Source organism: Staurois parvus, unplaced genomic scaffold, assembly GCF_062004578.1.
Source record: "Staurois parvus isolate SC_StPar_1 unplaced genomic scaffold, SC_StPar_1.0 ptg000038l, whole genome shotgun sequence".
In the NCBI taxonomy this organism is placed as follows: Eukaryota; Metazoa; Chordata; class Amphibia; order Anura; family Ranidae; genus Staurois; species Staurois parvus.
The window spans coordinates 555,784-580,623 of record NW_028317834.1 but is presented as its reverse complement, the minus strand read 5'-3'; the positions used below and the strand labels follow the sequence as shown (position 1 = coordinate 580,623).

Below are 24,840 nucleotides of genomic sequence, written 5' to 3'. Positions count from 1 at the left end.
AGTAACAATTCTGTGGCCCTAACTAACGTTTCTGTGGCCCTAAGTAACAGTTCTGTGGCCCTCAGTAACAATTCTGTGTCCCTGAGTAACGTTTCTGTGGCCCTCAGTAACAATTCTGTGGCCCTCAGTAACAATTCTGTGTCTGTCCCTGAGTAACAATTCTGTGGCCCTAACTAGCGTTTCTGTGGCCCTCAGTAACAATTCTGTGTCCCTGAGTAATGTTTCTCTGTCCCTAAGTAACGTTTCTGTGGCCCTAAGTAACGTTTCTCTGTCCCTAAGTAACGTTTCTGTGGCCCTAACTCTGTCCCTAATACAGAGCGGTCTGCCTCTCTTGAATGACTGGAGGCAAATGAAGAATTCTAAAATGGCCGCCATTTATAGCTCGACCATTACACAGTGCTGGCTGGCTGGTTGCTGATTGGCTAATGCGATCACATGTCATTAATTAATGCATTATGGGTCAGCGCGCCTTCCCAGACATCCCCGCTCCGTCGCCGCACATGTCGCCGCCATTTTAGGAAAAATTTTGATTCGCGCATCCGAAGTATGATAATTTTCGGATTCGGCGCGAATCGAAAATTTTCCAATATTCGAAACGAATTCCACTTCGCCTACTTCGATTCGCTCATCTCTGTTGCTGATCATCAGATTTACAGTGCTATATTTTTTTTTTACATAATTCGGACAACCCCTTTAAGGTTTTTTTTGGCATTTTATATCTTAAATGCACTTATGTGAATTAATTAATAGTAATTTGGACTTTAAATTTGGTTAAAAACCCATAATATTAAAAAAAAACCCAAAAAATTAATTTTTTTTTTATAAATTTGAAAACAATTTTGCATTTTGTGACAAATCATGACATCTAAGAGTTTTTTCAATATTTTATTTGTTTTCAATATTTTTTTATTTGTTTTCAGCACACCAAAATACATGGAAATTAGATGACAATAATCAAACAGCTTTTTAGTGGCAGACCTGTGTTATAAGTAAGACACACAACAAGTAAAGCCCAACTTCAGCTAACGCTTCTACAGCAGTTACAGCAACAGGTTCTATAAGGTCCAACCCCCCATATGAATGACAACTGACAGTTGTGAGCACCCCCAGCAGTGTTATAGGATTTGCCCCAACCCCTCCAACTGCCATTTTTCCCAAAAGACTTGGATTTTCTACAGGAAGTACAAAAAATATCTACTGGGAGGGACAACAAAAAATAAAACAATAAGAGACTCAGAAAAACAAAACCTGCTCTGCTAATGACAGATTTCATTATTAATGTCATTATTGATTTTGCCCATAGTTACACTTTGGTGCCAACGTTGTAATATTTCCAGGGAGAAGAAGTTTTCTTTACAAACTTTACACCAAAAAGAGATGTGTGCACTCAGAGTGATTATTGTGAACCCCAATCAGAGGAATGTCAGTCCCCCGGAAGAAGTGGTAGGAATATGACCGCACACTCAGCACTTTGTAAGTTCAGATCTCTGGCAGTTGTATTGTGTGATTAGTCTATGGAGAGGAGTAATAGCTGGAAAGAGAAAACATGGAACAAGGATTTCTGATCTTCACCTGATGGAATCCCATTTGGCAGAACCACATGGAACACAAGTGGCCAGCTGGGCTTACGTTTTACTGCTGAATACATCCCCTAAATCAGCAGTAACTCAGTATTGGAAGGCCTGCATCAGCTTGGGATGTTGTTTTCTCACTGAACAGACTTCTTTCTAGCTGGTGTCACAGCCGCAGACCTGCCTGAAAGGTTGTCACCCATGAGATGATATCCTACAACCTCACAAACACCCCCTTTCCTCTCTATGATCACAATCTCATCACCTTCACAGTCTCCTCATCTTCAAACATGTATCCCTCCAATCAGCAATCACCTGCAGAAACCTTCACAACTTGAACCCTTCTCCCTTCCACTCTGCAACTGACCAACTCTATGACAGAATCTCTCCCCTGTCCTGCCCTGACCTGGCCACTGCTGTCTACAACAGTTCACTTTCATCCACATTAGACTCACTTGCTCCTCTAACATGAAGCATCAGGCCCCGCCCATTACAACCTTGGCAGACTGACAACACCAGAGATCTTAAACGACATAGTCGTGTGCTGGAGCGAATGTGGCGTAAAACCAAATCTCACCAAGCATTCACCCGATATAAATCTGCTTTCTTCACATACAATTCCTCCCTCCATGCTGCCAAACAAGCCTACTTTGTCACTCTCATCAATAGCTTGTCATCCAGTCCTCGTCGTCTCTTCTCTACTTTTAACTCTCAGCTTTCTCCACCTCCACCCAGTACCTCACTCACTGCTCACGAGATTGCAAATCATTTCAAAAACATGATTTATGCAATTTGTAGGGACATCTCCACTGCACAGACATCCATCCCACTTAGCATACCTTATACTAAACCTCCCTCAACACTTTCCTCTTTTGACCTCGCTACCACTGAAGAGGTCACTAAGGTTTCTCAGAAGCCCGTCTCACTACCTGCCCCTGGATCCTGTCCCCTCACAACTACTACGGTCACCCTCTTCTTCCATCCTATGCTCCCTCACATCTTCAATCTCTCCCTCTCTACTGGTGTCTTCCCCTCCCCTCTAAAGCATGCGCACATCACTCCCATACTTAACAAGCCCTCCCTGGACCCCACCAACCTGAACAACTTAAGACCCATCTCCCTGCTGCCATTTACCTCTAAACTATTAGAACGCTTAGTCTACAATTGCCTGAGCTCCCACCTCACCGACAACAACCTTCTTGACCCTTTACAGTCTGGCTTTCGCTCACTACACTCCACTGACACTGCCCTACTAAAACTCACTAATGATCTACTAACTGCTAAAACCAATGGCCACTACTCCGTACTCATCCCAACCAATGGCCACTACTCCGTACGCATCCCAACCAATGGCCACTACTCCGTACTCATCCCAACCAATGGCCACTACTCCGTACTCTTACTACTTGACCTCTCTGCAGCTTTTGATATGGTTGACCAACCCCACCTCCTCAAAAAACTCCACTCAGTTGGCCTCCAAGACTCTGAACAAGCTCTGCAATAGGTAGGAGAACCAGGAGAGAGCAGAGTTAACTATAACTCTGCCTCCTCCTCTCCACTCCCTCTTTCCATAGGGGTACCTCAAGGTTCAGTTCTTGGACCCCTATTCTTCTACATCTACACCTCCTTCCCCTACTGCCATGGTTTTAAGTACCATCTCTATGCTGATGACACACAAATCTATCTTTCTACTCCTCACCTCACCCCTTCAGTCTCCTCCTCACCTCGCCCCTTCAGTCTCCTCTCGCATTACTAACCTACTAAGTGACATATCGGCATGGATGTCACTCCACTTCCTCCACCTCAATCTTAACAAAACTGAGCTCTTAGTATTCCCCCCAGCCTGTGCCCCCTCCCTGACTTCTCCATCAAGACCAATAACACAACCATCAGTCCCTCCCCTCATCAAAAAATATCAAAAGATAAAATATTCAAATCCCTTCTAGTTGTGTATTGATAGAGATAAGCACTAAACTCAGTTTATCCAATCATTACATTCCAGTTTGCTCACAGATTTTAGTTTGTTTCTTTTAAAGTAACATTTTATCTTTTCCCTTCTTCTCTAGCTTGTGGGATGACATTGGGGATGTGAAACAAACCTGTGACACCTGAAACTTCTTTAATATTCCTTTTCCTCCAGAATTTAATCAATGCAGAAATTTATGAAACCTCCGGTGATAGATTAGACCGGCATTAACTGTAAAACTTTGTCACATTGAGAGCATTAAAATGGCTTCTCTCCAGTGTGAATCCTCTGGTGTTTGATACGATATGACTTATGTATAAAAGCTTTGCCACATTCAGAACACTGATATGGCTTCTCTCCAGTGTGAATCCTCTGGTGTCTGATAAGATTTGACTTCCCTGTAAAAGCTTTATCACATTCAGAACACTGATATGGCATCTCTCCAGTGTGAATCCTCTGGTGTGTGATAAGATTTGACTTCTGAGTAAAAGCTTTATCACATTCAGAACACTGATATGGCTTCTCTCCAGTGTGAATCCTCTGGTGTGTGATAAGATATGACTTCCGTGTAAAAGCTTCATCACATTCAGAACACTGATATGACTTCTCTCCAGTGTGAATCCTCTGATGTCTGACAAAATTTGACTTCTTTATAAAAGCTTTGTCACATTCAGAACACTGATATGACTTCTCTCCCTTGTGAACCTTCTGGTGTCTGATATATTTTCTCTCCATTGTAAAATCTCCAAATAAGAAGTAGTTTGAAATGACTCCTCTTATGTATATTTGGGTTGGACTTTATTGTAAAGCCATTGTCACTTCCAGAACACTGAAATTACTTCTCTCCTGCTGGATCAATGTGGAAGAGGATCCAAACCATGACTTTTAGAACACAGATATGACTTGTATCCCGTGTGAATCCTCCAGTGAGCTGCAATAAAGACTTTCAGTCAATTAAGACATCCATATGTCTTGTTTTCCATGTGACTCAGCTATATTCATGAAAACCAACATGACCGAAAACTTGGTTCATCAATCCACCTGTACAAAAAAAAAGAAAATAATTCTATATAAAGGGCTACATAAAGTTGCTTTCTATTTTTAATGTTCATTACTAAATATATCTTCTGAATAGAAAGAATATGTACAGCATTATCTACAGTAATTTTTAAATCAAATAGATTTTTTTAATAAAGTTTCTAAGTGCGCACAGTATTCCCAACATTCAGCCCAGACAATGGAGTCATACATTCTCACGTATAGGCAGTTGTGGCACTGTTACAGATCATACAGAACAATAACTTGCTTTGTCTATGGTGTCACTTTTACCTTTTATAAACAAATGAACAGAGAAAAGAAGAAACAGCCTAGAACAATTCAGCTGTACACGGCAAGTAACTCCCCCCAGTACATACAGTTGTGTTCAAAATAATAGCAGTGTGTTGGAAAAAGTGACTAAAGCTGAAAATCCTTCTAATAGCTTTTATTTCCATCCACACAAATGCATTGGGAACACGACACATTCTATTCCAAATCACAACATGAAGAAAATACATCAAATTTGTGTTGTTCCTCTAAAAAAATGGAAGAAAAGTGAATATTAGACGGTTCAAAAAAAAAAAAAAAAAAAAATCGCAGTGTTTGTATTCTTCTTTACAAACTCAAACATTCACTATATAAACTGAGAAATGTTTGAAGATTTTGCTTTCCTTTGAATGACTTCATGAATATTTGGTTGTAGTCGCACTGTTTCTGAGAACTGCTGTACATCTGTGTTGCATGGAGTCACCCAACTTCTGGCCCCTGTGATCAGGTATTCCAGCCCAGGATGATTGGACCACATTCCACAGTTCTCTATTTCTTGGTTTTGCCTCAGAAACGGCATTTTTGATGTCACCCCACAAGTTTTCTATTGGATTAAGATCCGGGGATTGGGCTGGCCACTCCATAACGTCCATCTTGTTGGTCTGGAACCAAAATGTTGCACGTTTACTGGTGTGTTTGGGGTCGTTGTCTTGTTGGAACACCCATTTCAAGGGCATTTCCTCTTCAGCATAAGACAGCATGACCTCTTCAAGTATTCTGATGGATTCAAACTGATCCATGATCCCTGGTATGCGATAAATAGGCCCAACACCGTAGTATGAGAAACATCCCCATATCATGATGCTTGCACCACCATGCTTCACTGTCTTCACAGTGTACTGTGGCTTGAATTCAGTGTTTGGGGGTCGTCTGACAAACTGTCTCCGCCCACTAGACCCAAAAAGAACAATCTTACTTTCATCAGTCCACAAAATGTTGCGTCATTTCTCTTTAGGCCGGTCAATGTGCTCTTTGGCAGATTGTAACCTCTTCAGCACACGTCTTTTCTCCAACAGTGGGACTTTGCGGGGACTTCTTGCAGATAGCTTGGCTTCACATCGGCGTCTAATTGTAACAGTCCTCACAGGGAACGTCACACCTTCTTTCATCTTCCTGGAGCTGATTGTTGGCTGAGTCCACCCCATTTTGGCTATTCTTCTATCCATTCCAATGGTAGTTTTTCGCTTTCTTCCTCGTCTTTCAGGTTTTGGTTGCCATTTTAAAGCATTTGCAATCTTTTTAGCTGAGCAGCCGATCATTTTCTGCACTTCTTTATATGTTTTCCCCTCTCCAATCAACTTTTTAATCAAGGTACGCTGTTCTTCTGAACAATGTCTGGAACGACCCATTTTCCTCAGAATTTCAGAGAGAAATGCACTGTAACCAGCATGTCCAACATTTGCTGCCTTCCTTCCTTAAATAAGGGCAATAATTGCCACCTGTTTTTCAAAGAATGAATGACCTCACTAATAGAACTCCACACTGCTATTATATTGAACACGCCCCTTTCAATGAGTGATTCAATGACACAGAATCAGCAGCATGCATGTCATGACTGTTGGGTCTGTTGGATTTCTATGACTCTACTACACCTGCTAGGAAATTATTTGCCATGTAGAAAAGTAATTTCTACCAAAAACTGTGATTGATCCGGTTAGTGATGTCTGACTGCTATTATTTTGAACACAACTGTACATAGATAGCTGACACCGATCAATGAGGCCTGCGTCTACAGGATCATACCCCAAGTATGGGTCCCCCATGTAGTTACCATTCAGTAGGATACAACTGGCCATTCTCCTTCTATGGGGTTAAAAGAGCTAAGATTTTAAAAGCCTATGAAGAACTAACTAAGAGAGAACAAGGAGTATCCAGCCAGTTCTGCCAGACATACATCTCCTGGGGGAATTACAATGTTGGTAAGTTAGTTTTTCACATGTTAATGTGGAGATCACCTGCTCAATCCACTGGTGTCTGCTGGGAGTTTGAGATGATAGCCAAGATTGGGATATTTTTTATGGTCAAGCAGCCTCACTATTGCTATATGACTTGTAATAGGGGAGGTGTAAATAATTCCTCCTCTATTGAGACCAAGAGGCACACCCAAGGAATATTGAATACCAACATTACAATACTGGTCATATCGTTCCACTTTTTGAATAATTTTGGACATCTCCAAAACATGTATCAAATCCCCGACAACACCGCTACAATTGGGGTCATAAGGGGAAATCCCTCCTTCCTAGCTGAACAATTGAGCTGGAGTCCTGAAAGCTCTATGCAAAAGAAATGACTGAGTTTCTGTGAAGAGGACAGAGAGATGAGAGGTATGGAGGTCACAATCACCTCCCACCACTCTCTCTTATTTTCTCTGTTTCCCATTTCTTTCTATAAGTCTTCGGTAAGAGTCAAAAGACTGGAATAAATATATGAGAGATCATGCCTTTCCCACTGGTGTCATCTGAAGCCCATTAACAAGTGTGAGAGTGATGTGAAATCTGTATCTGATGGAAGTAACAACCGATGGATGGGATCTAATGTGTCTACTAAGTCCCACCTGGTAAGATGTTGAAGTTGGGCAGCTATAATATAAAGTCTAACATTTGGTATTGCTAGGCCTCCTTGGTCTTCACCATACTGTAGAGTAGTGAGTTTGATTCTAGCTGATGGCTTCTTCTAAATGAGTTCCCCAAACTGGGAGTCTATACTGGAGAACCACTTACGAGGTGTCCACATGGGAGAATTGTGGAGTATATAGAGGAATTGTGGGGTCCATATCTTCTCTTGTTCATAGATTTTATTGGAAAGAGATAATAGTTTTACAAGGAGCTCATAACAATGTGATTGCAGGACTCACCAACAGTAAGTCAGAAGGGGTACAACCCTTAGAGGTAACGTACAGGTTGTAATTTGTACACTACAAATAATATCTTCATACATTAAAGTGGAGTTCCAGTGAAAATAAAAAAAAATAAAAGTCAGCAGCTACAAAAACTGTAGCTGCTGACTTTTAAAAGACGGGCACTTACCTGTCCCTCGATCTCGTGGTGTCCTCCCCGCAGCCTGTTTCACCGGCCACCCTGTGTTTCCAGTGCCGGCATCTTCAGTGTGGGCACCCAGCTGTGACAGCTTGCGGCTTCACATCCGGGTGCCCACTGAGCATGTGCGAGTATCGCTGTGCTTTGTGAATGGTCCTGTAGTCTTCTAGGACCTTTCATGTGTCCCAGAAGACTACAGGGAGGGAGGGGGAGGACAACCCCCGCTTCTGATCACCTAGTTGATTGCAGCAGAAGTGGCAGCGGGTACCTGTCAATTTCGGTAATCCCCCCAAAAGGTGCCAGTGGGGTCCTTAACCACTTGCCTACCAGGCACTTATACCCCCTTCCTTACCAGGCCAATTTTCAACGTTGTCGCACTTTAAATGACAATTGCGCAGTCATGCAATATTGTACTCATATGAAATTTTTATCATTTTTTTCACACAAATAGAGCTTTCTTTTGGTGGTATTTACTCCCCGCTGGGTGTTTTATTTTTAGTACTATAAACAAAAAAAGAGCAAAACATTTGAAAAAAAAGTTCTTTGTTTCTATTATAAACTTTTGCAAACAGGTAATTTTTCTCCTTCACTGATGTGCGTTGATGAGGCTGCACTGATAGGCGGCACTGATGGGCACTGATAGGCGGCACTGATTACACGGATTAGAGACTAACCGTTTTTATATTTCACGTATGCACTTTGAAACGCCAACTTGGGACGTTTATCACATCTATACTCCACCATACGCCTCAGTGCGTGTATTTATTTATGTCACTATAACTGATATGGAGATCATAGTTGGTCACTTTTATATTATCCATTGTATCTAGATACATTTCATTCATGATATTTATGATTTTACATTTTTTTCATACCTTTAGCGCTGCATGTGTTTTATTTATTATTGATTAGAGGGTTTTGAGGTTCTTACCTTTCATGCCAGCTGCTCCATTTCTGTGTTTATCCAGCGCTCATTTTATCTTATTGGATGAGGCAGCACTGATGAGCTGGCACTGATGATGGGTACTGATGATGGGTACTGATGATGGGCACCACATGTGAAGGTGGGTAACTGCTTCAGAGCAGCCATGGAAACAAGTCAGGGATTAGGATGGAATGAATGCAGTAATCCGGGCAGGGACCAGGTACCTGAGGGGAGAGGTCTTTGCTATAGGCAGCACTGGTCACACACATATATATATTAGGGCATCAACTCTTGTCAGCTTCAGCTCTGAGGAAAGGGACACGTCCCTGAAATGCATCAGCAGGCTGACAGCACAACCAGTCGGACACTCTGACATCAGTTTGGGCCATAACTGTGGCTTTTTAGGCTTTTTCATGTACATATTCTGTGAGTATGTTTTTTGTCTTTTTTATTTTTTTTTTTTAATAAAGCTTGGATAATGCGCTAGGTGTTTGCACCGCCTGTGTGACTTTTTTCTTTTTTACCAGGACATGAGAGTTTTGTGGTTAGTCTCCATGGCTACTATATTTTGGGAGGAGGATTTCCAAATGTAGATTTAAATCCCATTCCCACTTGGATGTATATGGTATGAAGTGTAAGGTGGTGGAGCTGGTAGCTGTGTATATAAGGTGGAAATCAAACCTCTGACATGGGGGTCACATTTACATATGTGTTCAAACCTAGTCATGTCTAGGAGGGAGGGGGTTGGTGTGTAAGTGGGAGGAACAAAAGTGATTGATCTGAAGATATCTAAAACTTTCAGGTCTAGATATTTTGTGGGCGTCACATAGGGTTTGGAAGGGTATAAAGGAGTCTGGTGCTGTGAAATTGTAAGTTTGAACTAGACTAGCTCTAGGACAAGCATGAAAAGAAGATGAAGGCATCCATGCCGGATAAAAGCCTGGATTGAGGAGGTATGCCATGAGTGGGTTATGGGGTGACTGTAAGGTGTATCAGAACTTAGACTGTCCCAGATAGACAGGTAGTGTTGAGTAATTGGGTTTTGGAGTGAGCGATGGTCTCTGGAGTGTAGCCATAGTAAATAGGCAACTGATAACGGGTCACAATCTACTGACTCTATAGCGACCCATGGGGGGAGGGGTCATTTTTACTGCGTGATATTTAGGGAGTTGAGCAAGATGTGCAGCTTGGAAATATTTTGCAAAGTTCGGAAGCCCCAGACCACTCTAAGTTTCGGTAAGGTACGGATGGACCTGGGCAGATGCAGTTTAATAGTGCCCCATACATAAGTGGTGCCGCGACACTAATATGCAGAGGAAAAAGGAAGGTATATATATGGGTAGGACCCAAAAAAGGTATAATATTTTGCAAAGAATTGTCATTTTTTACAACCGTGACACAACCCATCCATGAGAGGGGTAGTTTGGACCAGGATGTCATAAGATTGGTAAGGTGTGTTAACATAGGAGGGTAGTTAGCAGAATATAGAATATTGAGGTCTGCCATCAGCTTGGGTCCTAAATCAGGAATATATTGACTGGACCAAGAGAAGGGTGGAGGACGTTGTAGTTGTGACACAGTTAAGGAGGGTAGAGAGATATTAAGAGCTGTAGACTTTTTGGGATTCACAACCAGGTCCAAAATCACTGCAAATTGGTCCAGGCATTGGAGAAGGTTGGGTGCTGAGATGAAAGGAGAAGACATGAAGAGGAGATTGTCATCAGAGAAAAAGCATAACTTATGATGATGACCGCCAAGTTCTAATCCTTTAATATTTGTGTTAGTTCTTATCAGCTGTGCTAAAGGTTCATTCGCTAGAGTGAAAAGGAGGGGGGGGGGCAGCCTTGCCTCATTCCCCTTTGTATGGAAAAAAAGTCTGACTTGTAACCCACGTACCTCAAGTAAGCCCTTGGGGAGGTGTAAAGGGGTGATATCCATTGGAGTCAAAGGCTTTTTTATGTCTAAGGAAAGGAAACAGCCGGGTATGCGGCGTATGCAAGCTGCATGTTCTAGCAAAATCACTCTGTGGTCTCGGCTTGGCAGAGGGGGGTTAAAACCCATCTGATCCTTGTGTATCAAGGTGCCTATGATGGAGTTCAGCCATGCAGATAGGATTTTTCTAGGATTTTAACATCCAAGTTAAGAAGGGAGATTGGTGTGTAATGAAGCCATGTGGTGTGATCTGATTGGGGTTCAGGTAGCATAGAAATGACTGCTGTTAGGGAGTCTGAGCAGAAAGAATAACCTTTGAGTAAGGCATTAAATGCATTAACCAATAAAGGTGGAAGGAGGTTAGTAAATATTTTGGAATATAGGGCTGTAAGCTGTCTGGGCCAGGCCGCTTATTAGACTTTAGGGACTTGATGGAGTTCGGGACCTCAAGTTCTGTAATAGGTGTTTCCAGGGAAGAACATTGAGAAGCTGAGAGTGTTGGCAGAGATAGGCTTGAGAAAAGTTCAGTGGCCTGCGATTCATCATAGGAGCCGGTCTCAGAGTATAATTCTGCTAGATGTTTGTGGAAGACCTGTAATATTTTATTAGGATGGCTGGTGTGTGAAGTTTTTGTAATCTTTAAATGGACAAGTCTGTGTGTGTGGTCTGAGGTTCACAGTCCCAGGGATAGAAAAGTGTCAGGTTTGTTTGCGTTCATATAATGTTTATGTCTGGATTGGCGTAGAACTTTTTCATCTGATTCTGTCAAGAAAACATCTATTTCTAGCCTGGTCTTGTCCAGGACAATCTATGAGAAGGTGAGGGGTCTGATTGGAAGGCTTTGTTGGCCTGGTGAAATGAAGTTTCTAAGCGGTGATGGATTGCTCGCTGTCCTTTCTTGAGATGTGAGGCTTGGCTGGTACAGGCTCCTCTAATTACAGACTTATGGGCTTCCCAAAAGGTCAGGAGAGAGATGTCATCAGTTGTGTTATGTGTCAGGTATTCTTTGATGGCTAGTTCAATGTCCAGTCTGTGGGATGGGTGGGCCATTTAGACTCCATGTAGTGCTAGTTTGTTGGGGTACTAAGGAGGAGAGGGTCAAGAGGACAGCTTTGTGACCAGTCCAGGGGTAAGGTATGATGGTTCAGGATAGGAGGGCTGGGGACATACCTCTAGTCAGAAATATATGGTCAATGTGGGAGAAAGTTTTATGTGGATATGAGTAGTATGTATAGTGTCTTCTAGCTGGGTTAGCTTCTTGCCATGTGTCTATGAGAGAGCGTTGTTGGAGTTGTTGCTGGAAGGAGGATGTGGATGGATAAGAGGTTATGGGGGATTTGTCTAAAAAGGGATAAACTAGCTGATTGGAATTGCCACATAGTAAAAGTGTAATTTATGGGAATCTATTACTTGTAGCAAATGGGAGTTAGGACTGCAATTGGGGCATAGTATGAAGCTATAGTGATCTCTGAGTCAAGGAGGTGACCCACTAGAAAATATAACGGCCCTCTGGGTCCCAGATCCCTGCCTTGGGTGTAAAGGGAGTAGAGCAGTGGAAAGCTTTGAGTACACCTGTGTGTTTAGTTGCGGCAGAAGCCATATAAACCTGTGGGTAGGAAGAGCTGAGATATTTCGGCATATGGCTGGCAGTGAAATGAGTCTCCTGCAGGCACACCACATGTGCTTTGGCAGAGGCAAAGGATTTGAAGGCCTTAATTTTTTTATTCCTCAAACATTCAGGGTAAGTATATTTATTGGAGGCATGATAAAGGACAGATGCAAAGCTGATTGTAGGTGTCGCATCATGGCGACATCATCACTCCTGGGACAGGAATAAGAGAAAGAAAGGAGAAAAGTGGGGGAAGCAAGGTTAGTAAAGAGAGAGAAATGTCTGACAAAACAGGTCAGGAGGCCAAAAGGCCATGATGTGAAAACAGGTAGGTTGTCCATCTGTCTATGTCACTGGGATATAAATGGACGGGAAAAAAACAGTCCTGGGCAGGCCCAACTCAGGCTACCAAGGAAAATGTGGGGGAGCAGTGAACATCTTCAGAAGCCACAGAGGCCAAAAAACAAGATATTAAACATCTGTTGTATAGAGGAGTCAGGCCAAGGATAGACTATTGGGAATAAGATGTCAGCCTGCAGATATAAGCAGTTGGTAAGTGTATGCATTGTTCAAAGAGGCTATGCTTGGCTGGGTATCATGGGCATTACACAGCATTAGACCACAGCTGGATGAAAGGGTGATGCGTTTGTTATTTTGTTGTCCAGCTATTGGTAGAAGGTTTAGCTAACAGCATTGAGCTGTTAGTTGCAAAAATTGTGGAATTATACTAAATATATATTTTTTTGTTTAAAAACATTTTTGTTTTTTAAGAAATAGACTTCAAAATGGTATTACAGATTCAAATAGAATATACAACAGAAACAAGGAACAACTGCAGTATTCATTTCAAAGGTGGAATTATGTAGAATAAAAGGAAAAAGAGAAAAGAAATTTAGTACATGAGCAATATAGGTAGAGAGGTAGGCAGAGTTATAAAACAACCAACAAAGTAACTCAATCAATCAAAGCATAAATGGTCCTTATTGATCTAGTAAATGCCTGTGAGTTCTCCAAAGTTCCCATTTTCTGTCAAATAAATGCATCTTATCCAATAGAGTATAATGAATTCTCTCCATGAGCATCACCGCATCAACTCTGCAGAACTGTGGTCAATGGTACTGTGAGGGATTTCCAATGTAGGGCAATAGCCCATAGGGTGGATATACAAATGCTATGGATTAGCCTCATAACCTCAGTCTGAACTCCCGAGATAGGGGCTCCCAGTAGGCAGGACTGCATAGACAGATGCACCGGAGCACCTGCCACTGTAGAGGCAACTTCAGAAATGTTGTGCCACACCAATGAGAGGCTTGGGCAGGCCCAAAATATATGCATTAGAGTACCAGCAAAGCCACAGCCCTGGAAACAAAGGTGGGACGTCCCTGGATACATGGCGTGTAGTCTAGATGGGGTATGATACCATCTGGTTATTACTTTGAGGGCCGTCTCATGGACAGAAAGATCTAGAGCTCTTACACACATTATCCACCATGGAATCCCAATCCTCATCAGAAAAAGTGACATCACTATCAGCCTCCCATTTCTGTCTATAAAGAGGGGGTGAGGGAAAGAAAGTAACCAAAAATTGGCGATACAAATCTGAAATAAGACCCCTGCCCCTAGGAGAGTCACGGCTAATACGTTCAAAAAATGAAATCGGAGATGAAGACGTAAGACCAAAATGTGAATTAAAAAAAATGTCTAATCTGTTGATAATGATAATATTCACGAAGCGGAATACCAAAAAGTATGCGTAGCATCTCAAAAGTGATACAAGATCCTCCTCTCTGAAAGTCAGATAACCTAATAAAGGACCTATCATACCACCAACGGAATAGACGGACCTAGGCCTCCCGCCCATTGTGACCGGTAGAGGACCGATGAAGTAAAACGAGGGCGTTTGTTACGCCAAATAAAATGATTAATAATCCGTTGAAAGTGATCTAAGAACGTTTTTGAGACAGGGATTGGGAGTGATCTAAATAAAGTAATTTAGGGAAGACATTCATTGTTACTGCCGTGACTCTGCCCAAGAATGAGATAGGGGATCCATGCCAGATCTTCAATAGAGGTGAGAGGCGTGACACACATGGTGGCCAATTAGCAGCAAATAATTTTGAGTATCTGGGGGTGAGGTTTATACCTAGGTATGAAATCTGATCTGTGGTCCAACGAAATGGAAAAGAATTGCGGAGAGATGCACCCAGGGAATCAGGAACATTAATAGGCAGAACTACTGATTTAGTAAAATTTACAGTAAGACCTGATACTGTTACAAAGTCATTCAATAATGAGCAGAAGTCAGGCAATGACACCAACAGTTTAGTAAGGAAAAGCATAACATCATCTGCATACATACAAATTGTGAAATGTGAACCAATAATGGGGAACCAGAAATGTCTGAGTGTGATTATTGCAATTGCCAAGGGTTCCAAAACAAGCGCCAATAATGAGGGTGAAAGAGGACAACCCTGACGGGTACCTCCGCCTAGTGTACAAAATACAGAATTGCAGCCTGGAAGTCTTATTCTTGTTTTGGGGGGAGTCATACAAAGCATGTACACCAGACAGAAATTCATCACTAAAGCCCATCTTCTGCAGTAATGAAAACAAGTACGGCCAGAGGACACCATCAAAGGACTTGTTAATGTCCCGGCTCAGCAACAAAACTTCTTTAGAATGCAAATTGACATCCTGCATAACATTTAATGTGAGAGGAATATTGTCCGTGATAAGTCTGCCTGGGATAAATCCTGATTGGTCCAGTGAGACCAAAGAGGAGATAATAGGGGCCAACCTATCTGCCAGAATGCGGCTAAATATTTTCAGATCATTGTTCATCACAGAGGTTGGTCTATAGTTTTGAGGTAAATGATGGTCTTTCAGGGGTTTAGGTAATAGAGACAGGTTAGCCAAGAGTATCTCCTCAGGAAACCTACCGCCCTGCAAAACATCATTGAATAATGACATCAAAGAGGGAGCCAATGTAGGAGCAAAATGTTTATAATAACTGGCCGTGAACCCATCAGGGCCGGTGCTGTGGAAGTTCTTAGTGCGCTAATCACACAGGATATTTCCTTCAAAGTGCATGGGGCATTGGGAGAGGATATCTGAGAGGGTGTGAGAGCAGGGAGGGGTATAGAATCAAGCCATGAGCCGTTTGAGGAAGCAGAAGTTGGTTGCGGGGGAACTAATAGGGTGGAATAAAAATTTTCAAAAATACTCAGGACTTCACGAGGAAGAGAGGAGATACTGCCGGATTTAGTACGTAACTTGTAGATATGTGGGGGTCATATTTAAAGGTTTAATTTCTGTGTCAGCATAGTAGATGCTGAATTACTATGTAATAAAAAGGAGGCCTTTGACCAGCGTAGAGCTTTTTTAGTTTTCTGGGATAGTAAAATATTCAGTTCTAGACGCTTTTGCGATATCATGGTTTGTTACGGAGAGATGGATTGCCATCATGAGCCCTATAATGTGATTCTAATTCTCGGATAAGTTTCTGAATTTGTTTCCACCGCTCTCTTTTTCTAGAAGAAGCCATAGAAATAAGGTGGCCTCGCAGGACCGCCTTATGGGCTACCCACAAGATGGCCGGGGAGATATCAGGAGTTGTGTTTGACTGAAAGTATTCTTGAATGGAAGTAACTACTTCATGGCGGGTGTTAGTATCCGTAAGCATAGAGTCGTTAAGTCTCCAGGAGTAGGGAGTAGGGGCTAGACCTATAAAAGTGATAGACAGAGCGATAATATTATGATCTGACCAGGGGCTTAAATGAATGCAAGCTTTCCTAGAGTTAGCCAGCAGAATGGGGGAGCAATAGATATAATCTAGTCTAGCATAAGAGTCATGTGGGTGGGAGTAAAATGAATAATCTCTAGCTCCTACATTATGTGCCCTCCAGGAGTCTACCAGTTGAAGGGTGTCTAATTTTTTGGTAAGGGATTTTGGGAAGGCTTGGGAGGATGGTGAGGATGAGCTTTGGTCTAAAAGGGGGTTAACTACCAAATAAAATCACCTCCCACCAATAAACGAGGGGATAGAAACCTATCAAGAATTTTGAAATAAACGGGAAAAGGATGCTTGTGCAGAATTTGGTGCATAGACATTAGTGATCGTGAGTTCACGACCCGAGGGGGTGCCTTTAATAATGATAAATCTGCTCTCGGGGTCACGTGCCTGAGGGTTTTTTTTACTACAAACACATGGGAATAACATGCCCCTTCCCTGCTCATCCCGGGGAACTCTGGTAAGTATCTGCTGATCTACCAGGTCCCCAATTAGGACATGCAGGGCCTGCACCCTTTCCCAATCCTTGGGAAGGTGGGTTACCAGATACCTGGTGTGGGGACTGAAGTTGAACTCCAACCTGTACCCCTTCTTGATCAAGTCCAGGATGTACAGTTTAGAGAAGACTGAAGCCTACTGAGGGAGAAAGGTCCCCAGTCTTCTTTCCATTGGGACGTTCAATTCATTGAGATGAGACTTGGTGGGCCTTGAGGAGGATTGAATAAGATTCCTCCTCTTCCCCTATTCCTGTGCCTTGTCCAATGTTTCTTAGGCTGAACCTCCTTAGCCTGCTGGGCCTGTGTTTTTCAACAAAAAACCCAACTAGAGTAAAACCTTTTCTTACTCTCTGGGAATGTCCTCTTGTTATGGGCAGTACATTCCAGAGCCTCCTCTAGACCTGGACCAAAAAGATTATCGCCAATAAAGGGTAAGGCACAAAGGTGCAGTTTGAATGCTGAGTTCCCTGTCCAGGTTTTTAACCAAAATGCCCTTTTAGCTGAATTCACTAGGGCAGAGGTTCAAGCCGCTAGCTTAACTGATTTGGCCGAGGCATCCACAAGGAAACCAACTGCTTTAAACAGCAAAGGAAATTATTTCAGGATTTGCTGCCTGAAGGTTCCTGCCGAGAGATGCAACTACCTGGGTAAGCCAGCATTCCAGATTTCTGGTGACACAGGTAGCCGATAAAGGTGGCCTAAGGCTGATGGAAGTGGAATCCCAGGCCCTGCGGAGTAAGACTTCATCCCTCTTATACATAGGGTCTTTCAGAGCCCCCATTTCTTCAATGTTAAGTCTGTCCTTTTAGAGACTTTAGATAAGGGGGTGTCTAATTTCTGAACCTTGTTCCATTGCTGGGACCCGTTATCCTAAAAAGGAAACCTCCTTTTAAGGTTACTTGAGAAAAAGGGTTTCCTCTCAGGGCTTTCCCATTCCTGCCTAATGGTATCAACCAGGGAACTATGGACTGGAAAGACACTAGTCTTTCTAGCATACAAACCTTGATACATGAGGTCATGCTTAGATAGGCAAACATCCTCCTCCTCGATCTCTAAGGTTTCGTAGATAGCTTTAAGGAGGTCGTCCACATCTTCCAGGGGCAATTTGTTCCTGAAATCTCTGGAGGAGCAAACTTCACCATCCTCATCTTATGAGCCTGAATCTACCCGTGAGGAAGCAAGGGACCTAGGATCCTCCTCCGGGTCCTCCCCCCCTCTTAATGCATCTGCTACCTCCGAAACCGCCGATTGGGTCCAAGGACCCAGTGGCAACTGCATTTTCCAACAGGGATCTAAAGGAGTGAAATGTAGACAACATGTCATCCTTAATGGAGGTGAGCACTTTATGGCACGCTGTAAATGACTTATCCTCAATTAGGCTAGCCACACAATTGCAGCATAAGGGTTTTTCCCAGCTGAACCCAATTTAGCTGCACAAACTGCCCACTTCTTCTTGGGAGTCTGACTCTGCACCTTGTCCTGGACATTAACCTACAATAAGCAAGAAAAAACATAATACAGAAAATAATCAGCCCAGGGCCCCTCATACAAAACCACTGTGCTGGGGGAGCAAGAAAAGGAAGTGTGCCCACCAGGGTCAGCAAGAGGGATCAGAGTTCCCAAGCTTACCTTAGAGGAGCCAGTGCCTGAAGGACCAGGGTCTGCCTGAGAAGTGCCAGCGCCTTCCATCCATCCCTCTTGGTGTGAAGCCAAAGGCTCTGCTGGGTTTGTACACCAGACTGGATGCCTAACCAGATGCTAGTGCCGCTATGGAGACTGGGACCACGAGTCTCAGGCGCCCATCGATGACATCACTGCAGCCAGAACTTCCGGTTTCTGGACAGCACCCAGAAGTTGCGGCTACTCACACGCCTGCTTGGCAGTCACTCTGCCCCACTGTGCATCGGATGCTGAAGCCCCCCCCCCCTCCCACACGGGAAGGAGAATGACAGGCATCAAAGGTCCAGGACCCCCCAGGACATCCCCGATGGTCATCATCCATTGAGGCATGGAAAGATATCAGGTGCGCAGCCCCACTCCCCCTGAAGGGATCACGTCGGGCAGGAGGAAGTAAGATAGACCAGGAGCCACCAACAACCTCTAGGGCCCAGGGCTTTGAGACAATCAGTTCCTTGATGACTGCACCCATCCTTGCAGAGGAAACACTAAAAACTCAGGAGGGAGGCCTAGTGGTCCGCCTTTTATAGTACTGTGCTTACGTGTTTCCTGTCCCAGAGGGAGGAGCTCTGTCTCAGGAAGGCTGTCCTGGAGGACGTTTGGAGAAATGAACATTAGAGTGTCTGAGAGACAAAAGCCAGAAATAGATCAGTGGCTGCATGCACACCTCATTGTTAGGCTGCAGGTAGAGAGGCAGAGATGAGGCAGGATTTATCATGAAATACAAATTAAAGTGTATTATTATCAAAACAGCCAAGAATATTTCACAAGGTCTGAAAAGTATGTAAGTCATCGAGTTATTCCCCAATTTAAGAAGAAGAGCATAACTGCAGGTAGTAAATGTAAGAGAGGAGTTGCAGATGATACGATGGTGGGTAGTATGTACAGGAGAGGAGTGTGGGGGGTATGACAGTGATGGGTATGTACAGGAGAGGAGTACGGAGGTATGACAGTGATGGGTATGTACAGGAGAGGAGTACGGAGGTATGACAGTGATGGGTATGTACAGGAGAGGAGTACGGAGGTATGATAGTGATGGGTATGTACAGGAGAGGAGTACGGAGGTATGACAGTGATCGGTATGTACAGGAGAGGAGTGTGGAGGTATGACAGTGATAGGTATGTACAGGAGAGGAGTGTGGAGGTATGACAGTGATCGGTATGTACAGGAGAGGAGTACGGAGGTATGACAGTGATGGGTATGTACAGGAGAGGAGTGTGGAGGTATGATAGTGATCGGTATGTACAGGAGTGTGGAGGTATGACAGTGATAGGTATGTACAGGAGAGGAGTGTGGAGGTATGACAGTGATGGGTATGTACAGGAGAGGAGTACGGAGGTATGACAGTGATGGGTATGTACAGGAGAGGAGTACGGAGGTATGACAGTGATGGGTATGTACAGGAGAGGAGTACGGAGGTATGACAGTGATCAGTATGTACAGGAGAGGAGTACGGAGGTATGACAGTGATGGGTATGTACAGGAGAGGAGTACGGAGGTATGACAGTGATGGGTATGTACAGGAGAGGAGTACGGAGGTATGACAGTGATGGGTATGTACAGGAGAGGAGTACGGAGGTATGACAGTGATGGGTATGTACAGGAGAGGAGTACGGAGGTATGACAGTGATGGGTATGTACAGGAGAGGAGTACAGAAGTATGACAGTGATGGGTATGTACAGGAGAGGAGTACGGAGGTATGACAGTGATGGGTATGTACAGGAGAGGAGTACGGAGGTATGACAGTGATGGGTATGTACAGGAGAGGAGTACAGAGGTATGACAGTGATGGGTATGTACAGGAGAGGAGTACGGAGGTATGACAGTGATGGGTATGTACAGGAGAGGAGTGTGGGGGGTATGACAGTGATGGGTATGTACAGGAGAGGAGTACGGAGGTATAACAGTGATGGGTATGTACAGGAGAGGAGTACGGAGGTATAACAGTGATGGGTATGTACAGGAGAGGAGTACGGAGGTATGACAGTGATCGGTATGTACAGGAGAGGAGTACGGAGGTATGACAGTGATGGGTATGTACAGGAGAGGAGTACGGAGGTATGACAGTGATGGGTATGTACAGGAGAGGAGTACGGAGGTATGACAGTGATCGGTGTGTACAGGAGAGGAGTACGGAGGTATGACAGTGATGGGTATGTACAGGAGAGGAGTACGGAGGTATGACAGTGATGGGTATGTACAGGAGAGGAGTACGGAGGTATGACAGTGATGGGTATGTACGGGAGAGGAGTACGGAGGTATGACAGTGATGGGTATGTACAGGAGAGGAGTACGGAGGTATGACAGTGATGGGTATGTACAGGAAAGGAGTACGGAGGTATGACAGTGATGGGTATGTACAGGAGAGGAGTACGGAGGTATGACAGTGATGGGTATGTACAGGAGAGGAGTGTGGAGGTATGATAGTGATCGGTATGTACAGGAGTGTGGAGGTATGACAGTGATGGGTATGTACAGGAGAGGAGTACGGAGGTATGACAGTGATGGGTATGTACAGGAGAGGAGTACGGAGGTATGACAGTGATGGGTATGTACAGGAGAGGAGTACGGAGGTATGACAGTGATCAGTATGTACAGGAGAGGAGTACGGAGGTATGACAGTGATGGGTATGTACAGGAGAGGAGTACGGAGGTATGACAGTGATGGGTATGTACAGGAGAGGAGTACGGAGGTATGACAGTGATGGGTATGTACAGGAGAGGAGTACGGAGGTATGACAGTGATGGGTATGTACAGGAGAGGAGTACGGAGGTATGACAGTGATGGGTATGTACAGGAGAGGAGTACAGAAGTATGACAGTGATGGGTATGTACAGGAGAGGAGTACGGAGGTATGACAGTGATGGGTATGTACAGGAGAGGAGTACGGAGGTATGACAGTGATGGGTATGTACAGGAGAGGAGTACAGAGGTATGACAGTGATGGGTATGTACAGGAGAGGAGTACGGAGGTATGACAGTGATGGGTATGTACAGGAGAGGAGTGTGGGGGGTATGACAGTGATGGGTATGTACAGGAGAGGAGTACGGAGGTATAACAGTGATGGGTATGTACAGGAGAGGAGTACGGAGGTATAACAGTGATGGGTATGTACAGGAGAGGAGTACGGAGGTATGACAGTGATCGGTATGTACAGGAGAGGAGTACGGAGGTATGACAGTGATGGGTATGTACAGGAGAGGAGTACGGAGGTATGACAGTGATGGGTATGTACAGGAGAGGAGTACGGAGGTATGACAATGATCGGTGTGTACAGGAGAGGAGTACGGAGGTATGACAGTGATGGGTATGTACAGGAGAGGAGTACGGAGGTATGACAGTGATGGGTATGTACAGGAGAGGAGTACGGAGGTATGACAGTGATGGGTATGTACGGGAGAGGAGTACGGAGGTATGACAGTGATGGGTATGTACAGGAGAGGAGTACGGAGGTATGACAGTGATGGGTATGTACAGGAAAGGAGTACGGAGGTATGACAGTGATCGGTATGTACAGGAGAGGAGTACGGAGGTATGACAGTGATGGGTATGTACAGGAGAGGAGTACGGAGGTATGACAGTGATGGGTATGTACAGGAGAGGAGTACGGAGGTATGACAGTGATCGGTGTGTACAGGAGAGGAGTACGGAGGTATGACAGTGATCGGTGTGTACAGGAGAGGAGTACGGAGGTATGACAGTGATGGGTATGTACAGGAGAGGAGTGTGGAGGTATGACAGTGATGGGTACGTACAGGAGAGGAGTGTGGAGGTATGACAGTGATGGGTATGTACAGGAGAGAAGTGTGGGAGGTATGACAGTGATGGGTATGTACAGGAGAGGAGTACGGAGGTATGACAGTGATGGGTATGTACAGGAGAGGAGTACGGAGGTATGACAGTGATGGGTATGTACAGGAGAGGAGTACGGAGGTATGACAGTGATGGGTATGTACAGGAGAGGAGTACGGAGGTATGACAGTGATGGGTATGTACAGGAGAGGAGTACGGAGGTATGACAGTGATGGGTATGTACAGGAGAGGAGTACGGAGGTATGACCGTTCCCAGGGAGGAGTATCTCAGGAAGGGTCTATACTCCACCATAACTCTGGTTCTCGGAGTGTCAGGTCCCAGCGGGTTCTCCTGGAGCCTCTCCTGGTATTCTGTCTCGGACACATCAGAGGAACATGGTGGGAGATCGGCCTGAATGTCCTTCCTAGGAGGGAATACCGGAGCCATTCTGAGGCCCATTTAATGGCCGGCAATGAGGAGGAAACCAACACTGAGAAGTAGATGCTGAGATATATACAGCACGGGGCAGCACAGTGGCTGAGTGGTTAGCACTTCCTCCTGGCAGTACTCGGGTTGTTGGTTCAAATCCCAACCATGGCACCACCTGCCTGGAGTTTGCATGTTCTCCCTGTGCCTGTGTGGGTTTCCTCCGGGTACTCAGGTTTCCTCCCACACTACAAAGACATGCTGGGAGGTGAATTGTCTCCTAAGTTGTCCCTAGTATGTGTATCTATGAATGTGAGTTAGGGCCCTTAGATTGTACGCTCCTCGGGGGCGGGGACTGATGGGAATGTACAATATAGATGTAAACTGACGGCGCTATATAAGTACCTGGAATAAATAATAATAATACACCCAGATCATCGATGACGAGGAGGAAGGTTCAGTCACAGATGATTGGTCCGTCTATAGCAGGGACAGGAGCCGGGACCAGGAATAGGAGATCCACCTGACTTACCCATGTGCTCTGACATGGAGAAGATCCCATGCTGGCCCTATGGTGGCCGTGTGTTCAGGATGGAGACCGACAATCACGGGACCGTCTGGAAGCAGATCTAAAATGGCTGAGAGGAGGAAAGTGTTACTGGGACAGGAAGTGACACAAGACAGGAAGTGACACGTACAGGAAGTGACTATAGACAGATTTATACAGAGGCAGCAGTATGGAGAGCAGACACTATATGGTGCTGGTCCAAAAAAAGCTGAATAGCATGAAATAACAGGGAAAAAAAACTGAAAAACAAAAGATGATGGCGGCTTGTAAACTTCTATTATCACATTACAGTGGATTAGATCATCCTTCATTTTTTTGTAGCCCGCCTGTCCCTCCTCCAGTGGCCATTTTCCCTTAGTCTGATATCAATGTACATTTATCATATTACAGTGCAGTGGATTAGATCTCCCTCCTCCATTTTGTTGTAGCCCGCCTGTCCCTCCTCCGGCGGCCATTTTCCCTTAGTCTGATATCAATGTTTGTGCAGTTATCACATTACAGTGCAGTGGGTTAGATCTCCCTCCTCCATTTTGTTGTAGCCCACCTGTCCCTCCTCCGGCGGCCATTTTCCCTTAGTCTGATATGAATGCTGGCACATTTTGTCCCCTGATATTAGACATTAGTCGGGTGATTGTATACACACAGCGGGCAGATCTCAATCAATGTCACCCACTAGTCTATACTGTCACGGGGTTGGCCAGCCAATCATGTGGCTCCTATTCTGTCCTTCCAATGACCATTCCTAGTACATAGGACTCATCTTCCATACTACATTCATGATACAACAAGATGGAAACTCCCAATATACAGAGAAAATCTCCCATAAAATACATAGAAATTACATCTGCCCTAAAGGGCCATAAACATAAGAAGATTGCCCCCGACGCCCCCAGAATCATCTACAATACTAGCCAAGGTGTCATTGGTCCCCCTAATACACGGATAGTACCCCAATCCTGCATTCATACATGTGACAATACACCATGGATTCCTCCCGCTCTATATTATGTCTCCATACAAATCAGTCGTCATCCAATCCATCCATCTCACAAAAGCTCCAATACCCAGCAAATGTTTCCGTCTCCTCCTAGTAATAACCATGTGATCTCCATGAGAATAAAGCGCCAATTTGTGTCCTTATCCCCTCCCCCTACGCAGGATGTACACCATGGCCACGCCTCTTTATGTAACTGACAATTGCGCGGTCGTGCAACGCTGCACCCAAACTAAATATCCGTCCTTTCTTCACACAAATAGAGCTTTCTGTCGGTGGGATGTCATCACCTGCGCGCTTTTTATTTTTCACGCTATAAACAAAAAAAGACCAAAAATTTTGAAGAAAAAAAATTTGTTGTACTTTTGACTATAAAATATATAAAGTAACCTCAAAGTTAGTTATAAATTTCACCAAAATGTCTCCCGCTCCATGTTTATGGGAAAAGGACCCCAATAAGTGGGTATTGATTGCTGTGTGTGACCGTTATATCGTCTGCAGACTATGGGGAGATCATGGGGTGTACACAGCTTGTACTTCTCACTGCACAGCACATTTCTGGGGGGCTAAGATACCAGGACACCCCCAATACCAGGACACCCCCAATACCAGGACAGGACACCCCCAATACCAGGACACCCCCAAATACCAGGACACCCCCAATACCAGGACAGGACACCCCCAA

The 24,840-nt window shown here is 44.3% G+C and overlaps 2 protein-coding genes across 2 annotated transcripts in view; one reads left to right on the top strand and one right to left on the bottom strand.

Moving 5' to 3' along the window:
• Window positions 1-24,840, top strand: part of LOC149470562 (uncharacterized) — a 117,005-nt gene that overhangs the window by 27,400 nt on the left and 64,765 nt on the right. The window lies entirely within an intron of this gene.
• Window positions 1,255-23,246, bottom strand: LOC149470563 (uncharacterized). The gene is made up of 2 exons (XM_089662386.1): window positions 23,126-23,246; window positions 1,255-4,578 (listed from the first exon to the last, which is right to left on the bottom strand). Exon 2 carries the CDS (start codon window positions 4,270-4,272, stop codon window positions 3,796-3,798), a length of 477 nt encoding a protein of 158 aa, XP_089518512.1. The 5' UTR covers window positions 4,273-4,578; window positions 23,126-23,246; the 3' UTR covers window positions 1,255-3,795.

What these genes read in the sequence shown, in the direction of transcription:
- LOC149470563 (XM_089662386.1), bottom strand. Translation starts at nt 4,272, where the DNA reads ATGGAGAGAAAATATATCAGACACCAGAAGGTTCACAAGGGAGAGAAG.